At 34.2% G+C, this 16,985-nt stretch overlaps 1 protein-coding gene across 3 annotated transcripts in view; it reads left to right on the top strand.

The window, feature by feature from the left end:
• Positions 1–3,740, top strand: part of RPS6KA5 (ribosomal protein S6 kinase A5) — a 213,215-nt gene extending 209,475 nt beyond the window's left edge. For 2 of the 3 annotated variants that reach the window (XM_058292425.2, XM_058292426.2), the window contains one exon: positions 545–2,360. In XM_058292425.2, coding sequence (XP_058148408.1) covers positions 545–784 — 240 coding nt within the window. In that variant the 3' untranslated portion in view covers positions 785–2,360. Of the gene's footprint in view, positions 1–544; positions 2,361–3,312 lie in introns of those variants that run through there. The other variant, XM_071213725.1, reaches the window with a different exon arrangement.
• Positions 3,741–16,985: the final 13,245 nt, after the last annotated feature.

A 16,985-nucleotide genomic window follows, 5' to 3' on the forward strand; every position in this document is an offset into this window, starting at 1 on the left:
CCCCACCACATCATTTTTGTAAATTGTATTTTTTTGAAGATATATACATCACAAAGAAAATGTTACACTAAAAAATATAAGAGGTTCCTGTATACCCCCCACCCTGCACCCCACTCCTCCCATACCACCAACCTCCCTCATCACTGCAGCACGCTCATTGCACTCAGTGTACACATGTTGGGGCACTGCTGCACTACACAGATAACCTGTAAAATTCCTGGGTGTTTTAGATTTTTTTATATGCTTCAGGAATTTCCAGTCAGTTGATGGTTTCTTACTTGGATGTAGCTGATTTCTTCAAAGGATTTTTAGCATCAAGACTTCTGGATGCCTAGCTGGTTTCATTTAAACAAAGCCCTCTGAATTCTTTTCCCATGGACTTCTGTACCCAGCCAGGAGGTTTGGACTTAATTGTCTTAAAGACTTTCTTCTCAAAAAAACTTAGAGCTATAGTTGCCAACCAAAAGCTGTCTTCTACCATAAGTCATAACTAAGAAAACTAAATACTTTGACCTTCACAGGGATTCCTTTTTTTCTCCCCTAGGCCTTTAACAAATACAAGAGAGAGGGGTTTTGCCTGCAGAATGTCGATAAGGCTCCTTTGGCAAAGAGAAGAAAAATGAAAAAGACTAGCACCAGTACGGAGACTCGCAGCAGCTCAAGTGAAAGTTCTCATTCTTCTTCCTCTCATTCTCATGGTAAAACTACACCTACAAAGACACTGCAGCCAAGCAATCCTGCTGATGGCAATAACGCAGAGACCCTCTTCCAATTCTCGGACTGAGTAGTAGGAATGTTAGGAATGTAACTGATGACCCCTTGCACCTTTCTTTCCCTCAGCATATGCCTGAGGTTAATGTTTTGTGCTTTTAAAAATGTGTCCCGTTTGTGTCATTGGAATCTGCCTCTTAGTGAATTTTTTCAGGAAAACCTATTTGGTTATCCTCGTCCAAAAGCACTGGACAGAAAATGTTACTGTGAATAAAGCACATGTTATGCTATTTAACGACTTAGAATGATGCCAACAGGACTGTTCTTGAAAGAGCAGAGTTTTTGTAAATTTAATTGGGACAGGTTGGATTTGAGCTGCTTACAAAATAAGTCAGAAGTTATTAGATGTCTGCCAACAAGACTTGACTTGTACTGTAATGAAACCTTTTGCTTCGCCTTGTAGACAGCGTGGGTTTTTAAGAGCTTGCACCCCATGGACAGAGATTTATCAGAGAAAAAAGTCTGTTTTCAAAAAGATTCTGTAATGAATTTTCTGTGTGGCATATACTTATTCTTGAGAGAGTATTTTAACTTATTGTTTTTATTTTATGGTTACATATGATGATAACCAGCTATTATTAATCTTTTTCTAAAAAAGTGAAAAAAAGATATAAGAACTTAAGATCCCATAGAATACATTTGGGATCTATATGAGATGCATGCTAAGATATGTATGTTTTTAATTTTGCACTGCTCTTTCCTGCCAATTTGTTTTAATGATTATTGCAAAATATTAAGGTACATGTCTCTGTTTTAAGTAATATTGCACTTTATAAAAGAGTATGAATAAAACAAGCTGTTTTATGAAGTGCACTGTTTAAAGCATATGTACTGTATTTTAGCCTTTTTTTCCATTATCTATTTTAAATTAGTCCTCACATTCCTCTTCTACTTTGTATGCAACAAGTAGAATAGGGCATGTTGTATAACATAATCATTAGCCACTTATGCACTGATGTGAGGAAAAACTAAAGGGAAATTATACTAAACACTGTGCTTCATATTTGTACACTGTGTTATGCTACAGTGAGGCATTTCCTCCTGTAGTCATATATTATGTATATAATATTTTAGAATCATACCTATGACTTGTTTTGAAAATTTACTGTTAAATTTTAAATCTGGAAACCATATTTTATAAACTTATGCAGAGCACTTTTATTGCTCAAACATTCTGAATTCATACAGAAAACTAGTGCTATGTGAAGACATTTCATTGAAAGGTTGCTGCATTTTAAAAAATTCATTCCCTATGCAAAAAAAAGTGATTGGCTATGTATGGTATGTTTTTTTTAAAGCCATCACATGAAATATCAGGCCTGAGAAAAGTGATCTTTGCTATGTTTACAGGAATCATGCTTAAAAATATAATGCCTGACCTGTTTATTTTGTAGTTTTTGTTAATAATAGCCTCTTGAGCATTAGTTTGGAATTTGGGCATGGTATTTATTTATTCCTTTTTTTGATAATAGCAGCATTAATTTTGAGTTATGAATACTAAAAATATTGAACTCTATGTAATGGTAGTGTATTTATTACTCAATGTATATATTAGTAGCACAGGCATATATTAAAATATTTTCAAAATATTATATTATCCTATTCACATTTTTGTCCATGGTGGTTATTGGGAATAACATTTTATCCTTTTCAGTGGCCCAAATGGCTATGTAATTCTCATGAGTCAATGAAAGTTTTGTACTCCTAGCTTTCAGTCATTCCTAGTAATGATGGAAAATTTTATGTGAATTAGATTCCTAGCAAACTGTGTCTAATTCACAGAATGTATTTCCATCAAGCACAAATGTATAATAACCAATAAAATGTCCATTTATATCTGTAGTTATGTTCAATATATTTGGAAATGTGTAAGTCAACTCTGTCATTTTTAAAAGCATGCATTCTAGTAAAAAAAATACTAATTGTAAAGTACGAACTAAAAGGACATTCTTGCTAATAGAAAATGATCCACAAAAATGTTCAAAAAGTGTTCCCTAATGACTGATGATGAAATTGACTCATTGGGAATATTGGAAATTGCTGGGTTCTATTTTCATTTCTTGGGCTTGTCTCTTCTTCTGGAGAACGTGGCAAACAATGAAATGGATGAAAAGGCAGGCAGAATAAGAGGAAGGAAAGATACGGCTAATCTGTCTAGGTCGTGAGCCTCCCTGAATAACCTAGAATGGACTTTTAAGAAGACCTCAAAAAATACTCATAGTGATACCCTTGCCAAATATTTTCATCCCCCCCCTACCTATAAATACCAAAAAGACAGTAGTTTGCAGCAATTAAGTTGTATTCAGGCTGTTAGTATGCAGTGAGTTCCACTTTAAAATACACAAAGCGTTCATTTACTCACATCAAAACTAAAGAATAAAAATACTTCATATAAAATATGTTAAGTAAAAGGACTTTTTTTGGGTGTTAGGAGAAAAGTAAAAGTAGATATAAAAAAAGCAAATATATTTGTTAGATTCTCTTTATAACAACTGATTTTGGAGATAGAGCCAAATCATCCCCTCCCTTCTTCCCTTACAGATATTATTGTATGCAGTCTTCATTCCATCATAAAACCTGATTCATGAAGAATATTTTGTAACTGTGTATGGCTAATTGAGAGAAAAAAATGAGAAAAGGATGGGAACACAGGAAAAATTTAAGATGTTTCTTTGTAATTACTGCACCAGATCCTATGACTGAATAAGTTAATTTTCAAGTTAAATTTGCTAACTTGCAATTTATTAATTCTTCCAAGCTTCTATAAAATAAGAAACTACTGAAACAAAAAATCACAATCCTGAGTAAATTTTTTTTTTTAAGATTTATTTTATTTATTCCCCCCACCCCACCCCCTCCATTCCCCCGATTGTCTGCTCTCTGTGTCCATTCTCCTGTGTTAATTTCAACATGCTTATCTGTCTTGGGAGCCAACAGATTCATTATCCATTAAAAAAAGAATAATGCCTTTTGGTTGTTTTGTTTGTTTGTTTTTAGTTTACTGCTGATTTCTTAAATATTTAAATGGCTACATTTAAAATATAAGGTAAGTTATTTTAAAGAAGGCTAATAGGAAGGCAGTGGCTACTTTTTAAAGAAGGGAATTCCTTTTATATCTCACTATTTTTTAAGTATGTTCTCAAATACTTAATAAAAGTATGAAATTTATTGTCCATTGTTCCCCTTGCCCCCAACACCTGTTATTTATCATACTGATTAAGAATAGGATACCTTAAAATGATGAAACATTCTAAATTACTGGTCCTGTATATGCCTTAGAACACCTGACTACTTTGGATGTTTTCCCAGTGACCAGTATTAACACAATTTGGATGATCAGATTGCTAATAATCTTTAGTACCTAAGTAAATATTTTATATTAAATTCTGATATGTTACTCCATGTCAAAATAATTGTCTTATAGATGAATTATTGTAATATAATAAAATATCATAAAATTATATGACTTTTTGGCCTCTCAAATGCCTCACACCACCATAGTATCCCGATTTCTGGCCTTTAGTTAATTATATTCCCCACATAAGTGTCCTCTGCATTTAACAAAGTGGTTATTTGAAAAAGACGTTCGTTATAAAGGGTCTGGCACTAAAATGAATGTAGCTGGCTCTAATGAAATTTGGAATCGAAATGTGAGCCATTGTTAAAACTCAAAGAATGGCAAAACAATCATAAGATAACAGAGGAAATATTCATCAAATATTTTAAGCATAGTCTACCCAAAGAAAATAGCTGCTACAGCAACATAAAGGTTTTATTCTCTGTGTTGTAAAGTAACTTCACGCCAAATTGTGACATTCTTTTTTTTTTTAAGGAGGTACTGGGGATTGAACCCGGGACCTGGTACGTGTGAAGCAGGTGCTCAACCACTGAGCTACACCCCTCCATGTGACATTCTTTAAAGAGAACCTTTTCCTCAAAAGAAGTTATTTAAATTTTGTTTATATGGGAGAATAAAGTGTATTTTAAAGAAGGCAACATATTATAAGAACATTTGACTAGTCTCATTTCAGTCTTCATCATTAGCTCTTATTTTTGAGCTTTTGAGATACTTCTTTTGACCCCTTTCCTTTGTATGAGCACCTCCCAATTATGTTTTTAAATTGAATAGTTAATTAACATTCCAAATACTTCCTTTACCCAAGGCTGTTGTCCATCCTATATCATGAATTTATGAAGTAAGCAGGTATCAGTACTTAATATTTTTCTACAATCTGACTGAAAAGAAGTAAAAACTAAAGTGGCTCCCAAATATACTTTAGTGCAAAATAGGTACTGCTTATTACCAGCCATTTTATTCCCATTATTATTTCTGATGACATAGCAAAAACCTGATATTTCGTATTTAGAAACAGACTTGGATTAAAGCATGATCCTTGGTAGTTATTTCTTGATCTTAATTTTTCTGGTATATTTTTGCTAGGATGGATAGATGGACATTTTGTAATATTTTTATAGTTAGAAACCTGCTTGGGTTAGTTGTTGAATGTTTCAATTAGGTCACATTAGTATTTAATATAGCAACTGCTCTCCAAATATTGGACCTGGGATAATACTTACCTTTTTTTTGTTTCCATTATCCTTTTCCATTGCATAACATTTTTAATTTGTAGGGTTTTGTAAAATTTGTTTCTTCACTGAAAAATTCAGCTTCATTTCTTGTTTCATTCTGGGTCCTTTCCAGATCGAGCATCTTTTATCTTTTTGTTTATGCTTTTTTAAGTCTTCCTGTATTTAAGAGAGAGAGAAACAAAAGGAAGAAAAAAAATCATGACTTAGAAAAGGAAATTTAAGTTGTATGAATGGACCACTACAGCTTTATTTCCTTGGCACCCTTGCTTATAGATAGATTGGAAAATGATTGTTTATCTTGTTTGCTTTGTTTTAAAATCCAGTAAGGTTGCATTGAGGAACACTTGACATTTTAACTGCAGTTTTATTTTGAACTTTATAGCAGATTAGTCATGTAAAACACACAATGTTGTTTTGGAATGGATTGTGTGACAGCTATCCTCATTGAAGATGTAATGTTCTGGAGGATATTTTATTGTTCATGACAGTTTATTTTAGGTAGTACAGTATACTGTTATCCTATTTTCACAAATTATAAATACTGATAACAGGAAAGATTAAATGCATAATAATTCTTGCCTTTTGATAATTAAGAATGGAAAATATAAAGGTGCTACATAACATATAAAGGTAATGTTTTGTTACTAAAGTTTTGTAAAATATCCTTTAAAACTTTACTGGCACGGACTTCTAAAAAGAAGAGGAAAACCAGGTATACACACACTTAAAGAATTTTTTTTAATGACTGGCATTTTAACGTATAGCTGGTATACTTCTAAAATAGCCTATATCTTTAGATGTAGAATTGAAAACTTGTTGAAAATAATCTAAGCCACGATAATCTATGTAAATTCTTCCACAGCTTTACATAAAGTTAAAAAGTTATCTTACTGGAAGATAAATGGAAGATAAAAAGCTGAAAAACATGATTTTTTTCTTCTGTTCCACATGGACAAATAAAAGTATAGTCCAAACCTCAGCTCAAAGGAATTATTCCTATCCTTTGTCATCTGTGTTGTCTTTATTAACTGTAGCAGTTGCTTTCATGCTTATTAATACATTGTACTTTCTCTTGCATTGTTTTTCTGTCTTCCAATTGTGTGACTACACACATTAATGTATTCCTGCACTAATAGTTCACTCACTACTTCTTAATGTATGCGTGTATTGACTAATATTTACAGACTGTAATTAAGAGCAGAGAAAGACTTGATTAGAAGGAACAAAGAAGGGAAGAGTTTGGGATAAAAATTATTTAGGAATAAGGAAATAATGATTCTGTGTTAGAAAGCAAGTTGGCCTTGCAACTGAGATGCAGACATTCCGTATGAGCCTAGAGAGGGGAACTTTATAAAAGTGCTCTTCCAATGACCATATTAATAAATCTCTTTAAATTTTTGTCTACTTATGTAACATGTCTATATAACCTACTTATGAGGTGGTTATTTTCTTCTAGGAGGCCCATGTGCTAACATTCTCCTCTTTGTTTTACCACCCCCTCCCCAACTGTTCCTGCTACCTTCTGTCCATACCACTAACATTCTGTGGCCAAAGATACCATCCAAAGAAGCACTAAAAGGTAGTCATCACCTTTTAAAAATTTTTTCTTTTGTGGTATCACAGGTGGAGTACACAAATCTTAGCTGTAGCGCTTGATGACTTTTTACATGTGTATGCACCCATATAGCCATTACCCAGAATCAAGATGTGGCTGCTGGGGAACAGATGTAGCTCAAGTGTTTGGGCACCTGCTTCCCATGTATGAGGTCCCGGGTTCGATCCCTGGTACCTCCTAAAAATAAACACAAAAAAAATGAACTCTTATTAGGGAACAGATGTAGCTCTGGTTGAGCACCTTTTCTCATGTATGATGTACTAGGTTCAATCCCAGGTAGCTCCTTTAAAAAAAAAAAAAATTGAGGCTCCTAATCAAGACTCAGAGATAACCACTATTAATGACTTCTGTCACCAGAGACTATTTTGTCTTCTCCTAGCCTTCCTATAAATGGAGTCATCCAGGCTATTGTATTTAGAGTCTGGTTTCATTTGGTCATGTACTTTGCCCGTGTAGTTGCATGCAGCAATAACAGTAGTTTTCTCCTTTTGAAATGTTTCCTTTTGTTGAATAAGGTTCCATCATATGAATATAGCACAATTATTTTTGATCCATTCTACTGTTAATGGACATTTGAGTTGTTTTATCATCTTTAGCCTATGTCTAAAGCTGCCTTGAACATTCTTTTTTTTTTACCTGCTTGTTTTCCAACCATCTTTTATTGTAATTAAAAATAATGCCTTGACATTTAAAGAGTATGCATCTCAGTGTCAAGGATCTCAAGGCAAACCCTCCTGTCCTGTGGGAGGCAGTCAGGCAAGTGACCACTGTAGTTCCATTTTGTGAAGGTGTAAACTGGGATTGGGGTGACCCAAGTGAGTCATTAGATGAGATCTAATGATCCTAGGACCTATTTTTATTTATCTGTAATGAAGCCAGAAGATCCCAAAAACTGCAGCTCTAAAGGCCAGGGTATAACCTCTCCCCACCAACCATTCTCCCTTTTAAACACACTTCCAAAACCTACATCTCATTCCCTTCTGACTGTTGAAAATAATGGAGTTCTGTTACTCTTACTCTTACGTTGCCTAAGGAGCAGCAGACCACTTAGCTAAATGTGGCAGGGCTTGTCTTTCCTGACTCGAGCATCCTGCCTCAAGACAGTGGTATTGCTCAACCTCTGCATTAGCATGACTCAAAGTCGTGGTCCTCGGGTGAAGTTAACATAGGCCTGTGTGCCATGAACATTCTTGTGCATATCTTTTGGTGGACATATGCACGCCTTTGTCTTTGGTTAATACATAAAAGCAAAACTACTGAGACATAGATTGAATGTAAATGTAGCTCTAGAAGATACTGCAAACTAGGTTTCAACAGTGGCTGTACCAATTGACACTCCCCCTAGCAATCAACTTTATTATAGTTTAGCCATTCTAACAAGGGTGTATTTCATTGTGATTTTAATGTGCATTTCTGTGGAGAGTATGATGATGAACACCATGTCATATCTTTTTTAGCCATTTGGATATCTTCACCTGTGTAGTGCCTGTACGAGGCATTTGTCTTTATTTATTAGGTTATCTGTTTTTTCCTATAGAGTTACAGGGGTTCTTTATATTTTCTACATGTTAAGTTTTTTTCTGATATATTATTGCAAATATCTTCTCTTTGGTTTGTCTTTCTACTTTCTGAATTGTGTCCTTTGATGAACTGAAATTCTTAATTTTTGCAAAATCTATATCACTCTTTCCTTTTAGAGTTAATGATTTTTGTGTCCTGTTTAAGAAATTTTTGCCTACTCCATGGTTGTGAAGTTATTCTTGTTTTTTTCCAAAAGGTTTATTGTTTTACCATTTACTCTTAGGCCTACAATCCATCTAGCACTGATAGGGTGAGATAGTGGCCAGAGCTCACTTCTTTCCACGTGGGTGTTCAGTTGACCTAGTGCAGTGTATAGAAAAGCTCAGTGCACTGCAGTTGCACCTGTCAGTGAACGCTCTGTATGTGGGTCAATTTCTGTATTATATATTGTGTTCCATTGGTCTATCTGCTAAAACCATAATGTTTTAATTATTGTAAGTTTTATAAAGTCTTCATATCTCATAGTGTATGACTTCTGACTTTGGTCTTACTTGCCCTTTCCTTTTCCAAATAAATTTTAGAAACAGCTTGTCATTTTCCTCAGGATGGGGAAAATCTGTTAGAATTTTAATTGCACTACATTGAATATATAGATAATTTCAGGAGAACTAATATTGTCACAATTTTGACTCTTTATAGACATGGTATATCTTTCTAATTACTTAGATCTTAATATGTCTCAGCAATGTTATTATTATAGATTTCCATGTAAAGGTTATATTTCTTTCTAGGTTTTTTATGTTTTTGAATGCTATTTTAAATGACATCTTTATTTCATTATCTAATTTTTTAGTATATAGTAATATGGTTGATTTTTTTTTATATTGCTTTGGTGTCCAGTGATCTTGCTTAATTTACTCTTTAATTCTAATAATTCTATAGAATGTTTGTATTTTGTAATGAACGCATCATATCTTCTGCAAATAATTATAGCTTCATTTCTCCCTTTGCAATTTTTATTTTTCTTGCCTTATTGCACTGACTAGGGCCGCCAATAAAATGTTAAATAGAACAGTGGTATCTATTTTAAAAATCTACAGCAAACATCACATAGAATGGTGAAATATGATCTTGTCCATGAACTCAAAATAAGAATTCATTATTTCACTATTCAGTATGTTTTCTGTAGTTTTTTTAATAGACACCTTATATCAGATATAGTAATTTTCTGTTTCTTTTTTTTATTAAGTGCTTCTTATGACTTTATTGAGATTATTACATGTTTTTTTTCTCCTGCATTCCCTTAATTATACTAATTGATTTTGAAATTCTGCATTCCTAGAAGAAACCACATTTGGTCATGATATATTATTCTTTTCATGTATCAATGGATTCAGTTTGCTAATATATTGTCTAACATTTTCAGTTTTGGAATATCCATTGAGACTTTTTTTAGAGATTTCAAGTCTCTGCTGAAATTCTCCATCTTTTCCTCTATATCCTTAAACTTATTAATCATCCTAATTTTAAAGTTCTTGCCTGAGAATCCGATACCTGAATTACCTTTGGAATGTTTCTGTTGTCTATATTTTTTCTTGATTTTCAGTCATTTGGTCCTGTTTTTTAGCATGCCTTATCATTTTAGCTAAATGGTATATATTGTGTATTAAAGATTGTAAAGGCTCTGAATGATATTATCTTCCTCCTAAGATGGCTATGTTTTGTTTAGCAGGCAGGTAGAATGCAAGCTGATCACTCTACCTATCGATGAGTTGATTTTACATTTTGTTAGGACTTAGATTTTTCAATTGTACACTTACTCCTAGCAAGAGACCTCTCTACTGAAAATCTGGAGTATTTATCCAAGGGCTACTAAAATCTCTATTCAGCTCAGCTTCCCAACTGCTGCTTTTTGCTGCATTTCTTGAGCTGTCACCTTGGGCACAGGATTTTAGGACTGGCAAACACCTCAAGGGGATATTGCAGCAGCATTTTGAGCTCAATTCCCTGAGGTTTTCTCCTCTTTGGGATTTTGCACCTCATGTTTTAGCCACTGTGGCAATAGTCTCTTCAGCCAAGTGGGATAACTGCTATCTGCTACAAATTTATTTCCCTGTGCTGTGAATTCACAGTGCCTTCAGAGAGGAAGTCGAAATGAATATGGAGCTCCCCTTGATATACGTCCCTTCTTTCAGGGACTTTAGCTCCTCAGAGTCTATAAACAGGTGTTTCATGCATTTTATTAAGCTTTCATAGTTGTTTTCAGTGGGAGGATTAGTCCTATAAGAAGCCACTCTGTCATGGCCAAAAGCATGGTGGTCATTTTTAATCACCGTTGTTGATTTCCTCACAGTGGCTTCGGCAATAACTTATTTATCACTTGTTTATAGCTATGCAAGAACACCAGTTTATTCATTTGTTCCTTCAATAACTAAACAGTTTTTGAGCTTTACTTTAGGTCAGATACTATTCTAGATAAAGGCAATATAACAGTTAATAAGATAAGATTCTTGCCACTTAGGGACTTATATCCTGTTGTATTTCTAGAAAGGCCACTGAATGGTTTCTGTTTAGGACTTGGACTCAGTACACGACTCATTCTAGTGGTTCCGGGGGAGGGAGAGACTGAGGACAGGGAGGTCTTTTGGATGATGATGATGCCTTCTTTATACAAATATTTTTTGCCTTTTAAAAAACTCTTGAGATTAACACAGTTCATAGTGCATCCAAAGTGCGTCAATACTTGGTCCACCTTTTGAAAGCTTAAGACATCATAGTTAATTCCCTATCCATAGGTTTCTACACCAAAAAGACAAGACAAGCACATACTTGCTTTGGAGCACAATAATTTCACAATGTGAGTTAATAGTCCCAAGAACTGATTTATAGGGAACAAATATAGCTCTCAAATCAAATCTTTCTGTAAGTATCAACATGAAAAAGAATCAGCCTATTAATGATTTCCCATTTTAACTTCAGTTTTTAAAAAACATTTTATACACTTTAAAGACAAAAAGGCAAACAACAACAAAAAATAGCTTGGCATTCTCAGTCTTTCAGAATTGCTTAAATGTCACTGTTACCAAAAGAAAAATATAATCTGGGTACATGTTACTGTTAAAAACATTATAATCAAATTAGAATTAATCTCTTCTTTATCCTTTCCCATTTCAGAAACTTCATCCAATAGATTATTTTTCTGTTTCAAGAACATAGTCCATATATGAACAGTTTGTATTTCCGATTGCAGTCCAATTTCATGTGATCAAAAGGCAGTCAAAGAACTAGAACATTGTCATAGATAGTTGCTTCATACAAGCTCGGGTGCACAGAGGACAAATAAGAATCCTGAGCCCCTGTGGTTTGGTATTCTTGGAATTGCTGCCCCTTTGGAATGGTTAAGAACTAAAGCTAAAGTGATTGAAATCAGACACAAAAGGCCGCATGATGTATGAATCCATTTATATGAAATGTCCAGAACAGGGAAATCCATAGAGACAGAAATTAAAGTAGTGGCTGCAAGGGACTGGGGAGAGGGGGAAATGGATACAGGTTTTTTGGTGTTTGTTTTTTTTGGGGGGTGGGGGGGTTGGTGTGAAGGTGCTCTGGAATGAAATAGTGGTTGTGAATAAACCACTGAACCACATCCTTTAAAATAGTTAAAATGGTGAATCTTAAATTATGTGAACTTCATTTCAATAAAAATAAAGAACTACCAATTAGAAAAGGATATAATTATTTTGAGGAAGTCAGTTCTTGCTATTCAGAGAATCCTCTTCCTGGCACTCCTTTTTTTTTATCAGCAATTGTTTGAAGTGTAGTTGATATAGTTGGGAAAGCTTCTCTTACAAGCAGAAGTTAAGCACTTGAAGACAGAGTGAATTTGTCTCTTCAGATAATACCCAAGTTCCAGCTTAACAGAAAGAGCCCTCTTTGAATCATATTTCTCCCAGAGTTGGGTAATGTTTGGATAGATATTATATGTTTTCATGGTGATCTCATCCAGTTTATCGTTACCTTATCTCTGCTCTGAAGGTTAATACCTTGCTTTTGGCCTCATTATCTTAATGGGACCACCAGTCTCTTGATTTACATACAGTTTTCTTAGGTGCTTTCCTCAAATCTCTCTATTAACTTGCTCTCAGAAGCAGGTTAATTGCAGTTAACTGAAATATTGCATTTATTCATGAAGTCATTTGAAACCCTTGTCTTTTTATCAAACAAAATACCATTGGAATACCAGAAAATTATACTACTCATGATTTTGCCATTTTACTAAGTAGTTAAGAACAATGCTGTCTCCCTTAATTCCAGTTGTACATTTAAAATATATTTATCCTAATGTATTTATATTTCTTCAATGCAAAAGTTTTATCCACTTGAGAGTGAATTTATAAACCTATATAGACACTGATTGAGATAGGACACCAAACTTTGCTTTGGTTCCTGGCAAGAATGAGCTGTAGTAAAGAAAATTAATTACATTTTGAAAACTTAAAAATACTTTTATAGCAGATGTAAATAAAGTTGTTTCACACTGCAGATTGCTTTATATAAAATCATTACGGTACAAAAAAATCAGTGCTTTTTATAAATTTTGAGTGGCAAATGTTTTGAAAGTATTTTTAGTAATAACTAGCAGTTGAAAAGAATTTTTCAAACTATTTAGCAGCACACTTAAAATATGTGTAATGGTATTAATATTTTGGTGCATCATTAGTCTAATTGGTATGTTGTTTTTTGAAAAAATGGGCTGGGAAGATAACGATTTATTTGTAGTAAGTACAGTTTGTTTTTCTGCATGGTTATTTCTGATCTGTCTTTTAGATGTTTGAATAAAGTCTCCTGTCAAAGTATTCCAGATATTTTATTTCAGTGTCTTTGCTTTTGAGTTTAGTGTTGGCTTTATAATATCAGAATAGTCAAATCCTTCTCACCTAAAAATCCAGAAAATTGGTCTGACGACTACATTCAGTGGAAATCTTGAGTCTTTAGAATTCTATTTAGAGTTTTAATTGACTTTTGTAATTGAGCCATACATCTATTTTTTTTTAAGATTTATTTTTATTTATTTCTCCCCTCCTGTTCCCCCCCCATTGTCTGCTCGCTCTGTCCATTCCCTGTGAGCTTCTGTGTCTGCTAGTATTCTCATTAGGCAGCTCCAGGAACCAATCCTGGGACCTTCCGGAGTGGGAGAGAGGCGATTACTCTCTTGCACCACCTCATCTCCCTGTTCTGCTACATCTTATTATTTTCTCCTCTGTGTCACTTGTTGCATCATATTGCTATGCCAGCTCTCTGTGTCAGCTGACACTCTTGCTCAGGGCAGCATTCCCACGTGGGCCCGCTTGCCCTCACCAGGAGGCCTTAGACATCAAACCTTGGACCTCCTGTATAGTAGACGGGAACCCAGTTGGTTGAGCCACATCCATTTCCCCCCGTACATCTATTATGTGACCTAAAAAGATGACTCTTTGTTATTTTTATACTTAATGTATAATCTTCATTATATAGTCTTTTTTGAAAATTAGTTTCTGCACTGGTTTCATGTTAACTATGTGAAATTAAATACTTTTCTTCTCTTCAAATGTTAGCGGATTATAGCAGATGTAGTAAGGGGGTTGTTTTGTTTTAAATGTGGTAACATACTTAGGAATTTTTAAATTACAAGTTATAGTGTCAAATCTTCATACTTAAAAACAGGATCCTAGCATTATAATTACTTAAAATTAGGTTGCAACAATAGTTTAACTAAATACATTCCTAATTTGGAGGAAAATTCATTATTCTGTTTTCTAGTTACTTGAATAATAGTTCATTATTGAGAAATATGCATGTGTTTGTGTACGTATATGCACACACATACTAAGCTAATAACATTAATAAAACTCATTGCTTAAAGTGACTCTCTCCCAATGATCTCCACCTGTGCCGAAGTACTTTCTGGTACACATGTTCAACCAACCAAAAGGATATGAGATGCCTGTGTTAGTTTCTTTTTAAATGAAAGATGTGCATACAAATAGTGCAAAGTCATAATGCCATATTGGTTCCCTAAAGACCTAATACAGCTATAACAGGTGATAATATCCCAGAGATCCAGGGTTATTTTAATTTAGCTTTAAAGATGGTTAATTTTTTTATTCATTTACTTAATACAGAGACTCTAAACTTTGAATATTTAAAACATCCATAGGAGTAAGACTATTTTAGAAAAGATTAATTAATGAATGCATTTTATTTACTTGGTTGCTTTTATCTAGACATCATAAATGTGCTGCTTGCTTTTTTATTAACCGCTTTGATTTTCTTAATGGGAAATTTCAATTTGAGGCATATTATAATGCTGTTTTTTATTAAACACCACTTTAGATTACAGAGTGTTTTCAAATCAGATCTTATTTTGGGGGTTTCACATGATTGGACACAGACCTAATTATTTGTTTCCTTGAAGGATATTTAGACTTGGAAGTTAATGTGGTTTGCTTATGAGCCATAGATTTGAGGAAATATTTTAGAGGTTTTGTTTCTTAAAAACATAGTTTCTTAAGGAAATGTTCCTGATCATTTTTCTTAACTTATAGAGGAATTGTTTGGACATACTGTCATGTTTCTATTCTAGGACTCTTTACTGAATAACACTATGTATTTCTTCAGTCAACCAATATATTTATTATCTTTTTTAAGGTTTATTTTTTTTATTCTCCCACCCCACCCCTTATTGTTTGCGCTCACTTGCTGTCTCCTCTATGTGTCCATTTGCTGTGTGCTCTCTGTGTCTGCTCTTTAGGAGGCACTGGGAACTGAACCTGGGACCTCCCTTTGTGGGAGAAAGCGCTCAGTCACCTGAGCCACCTCAGCACCCTGCTTTATTGTGTCTCATTGTCTTTCCTCTTTGTGTCTCTTTGTTGGATCATCTTCTTGTGTCAGCTCACCTTGCCTGCCCATTGTGCCAGCCTGCTGCCTGGCTTGTTTTCTCAGGAGGCACCAGAAACCAAACATGGGACCTCCCATGTGGTAGGCGGGAGCTCAATCGCTTGAACCACATCTGTTTCCCATACTTATTATTAAATTACTTCTTTTTGTTAAAAAGAGTACTGAGATGATTGGGAACGCTGTGTATTGAAGTTGAATGTTCTATGGTGAGCCTCTTTTTGTGAGAACTGAAGTCTCCAGCAGTTGTGAGAAATGAATATAAAGCCTGTCCATCATGTCGGCGCCTCATTGGATTTCAGCAGTCTGTTTTTATTAATTGTAGTTATCATCATCTTAAAAGCACATTTGCCCCCCAAAAGAAAATAAGGTTACCAACAAAAATGCTCTCCTTATTCTTTCTTTCTTCCCTGAATTCTCTGTTTTACTCAAAGAGTAAAATGTATACAGTATGAAACTTTCTGTGACTATTACTGATGATTTTGTGAAGAGGAGGCAGGAAGGCAATTTGATTCTATATTTCCAGACTTAGCACAGACTTGGTAACCCTGGGCACGTCACTCAACCTCTCTGTGCCTCCATTTCTTCATCCATAATATTGAGATAATATCCCTGCTGTTTCTCACCAGGATGCTGAAGGATCAGTCAAAGTAGGGGGGAAAAATCTATAAGGTGCACCAATCCCAAACGTGGGCAGGATATAGATATAATAGCTGATACTTAATAATGAAGACTTTCCATTTTATTGCAATTTAATCTAAAATGTGTCTTTGTCTGGTTCTGAGTAGTGAACATTGGACTAGCATTTTGAAGTAGAAAATAAAGTAGGTTTAAAATTAAATAGATTTTTATTAAGTGTGGTCATCAAATACATGTTAGTAAAAATTAATAATATATTGTATGCCTGAATATTGGTTTAAAATATGCCATTACCCTAAGCTAATTCACACAATGTTTGTCTGGTCAACTTCATTTTTTTCAGAGGGTTACGTAAATAATCAAGATTAAATCTTACTCCAGCAGTACTTTTAGTATATACAAGAATCTTAGAGTTTAGGAACCATCAAGCTCATCCAGTGCAATTTCTTACGAGAAGCAGCATTCCTTCCTGGAGACATCCTCGACAGGTGCTCTCTTTCTGAAAACTTCCCAGGGGGCATTGTTGCCCCACTGCTTTGTAGTGTATCTTTTGTTAAAGAACCTTCTAAAACTTGGATGTGGTGATGTGTTGTATTAGAAGGTGCAAACATTTTAAAATTTTGTTTTGAACACCATCCTTCTTTAAAGTGTCTAGTTATATATGTTCTGAGTTTTAGGGTTTTTTTTTTGTTTTTGTGGGGTTTTTTTGTTGTTTGTTTTTGGGGTTTTTTTGGTATGGTTCTGTAGTTTATTGGGTTGTTTTCTCCATTTTCTTAATAAGTTGAAAATATTTTCTTCCCTTTTTATTTGTATCTTTTTCCATTTAGTGTTTATGGTTGCAAGGAGGAAGAAAATGTCTGTTTGGTTTGTTTTTTATTGAACAGGGCTGGAATCATTACATCTATTCTTGTCCTGC

This window comes from Dasypus novemcinctus, chromosome 3 (assembly GCF_030445035.2).
Source record: "Dasypus novemcinctus isolate mDasNov1 chromosome 3, mDasNov1.1.hap2, whole genome shotgun sequence".
In the NCBI taxonomy this organism is placed as follows: Eukaryota; Metazoa; Chordata; class Mammalia; order Cingulata; family Dasypodidae; genus Dasypus; species Dasypus novemcinctus.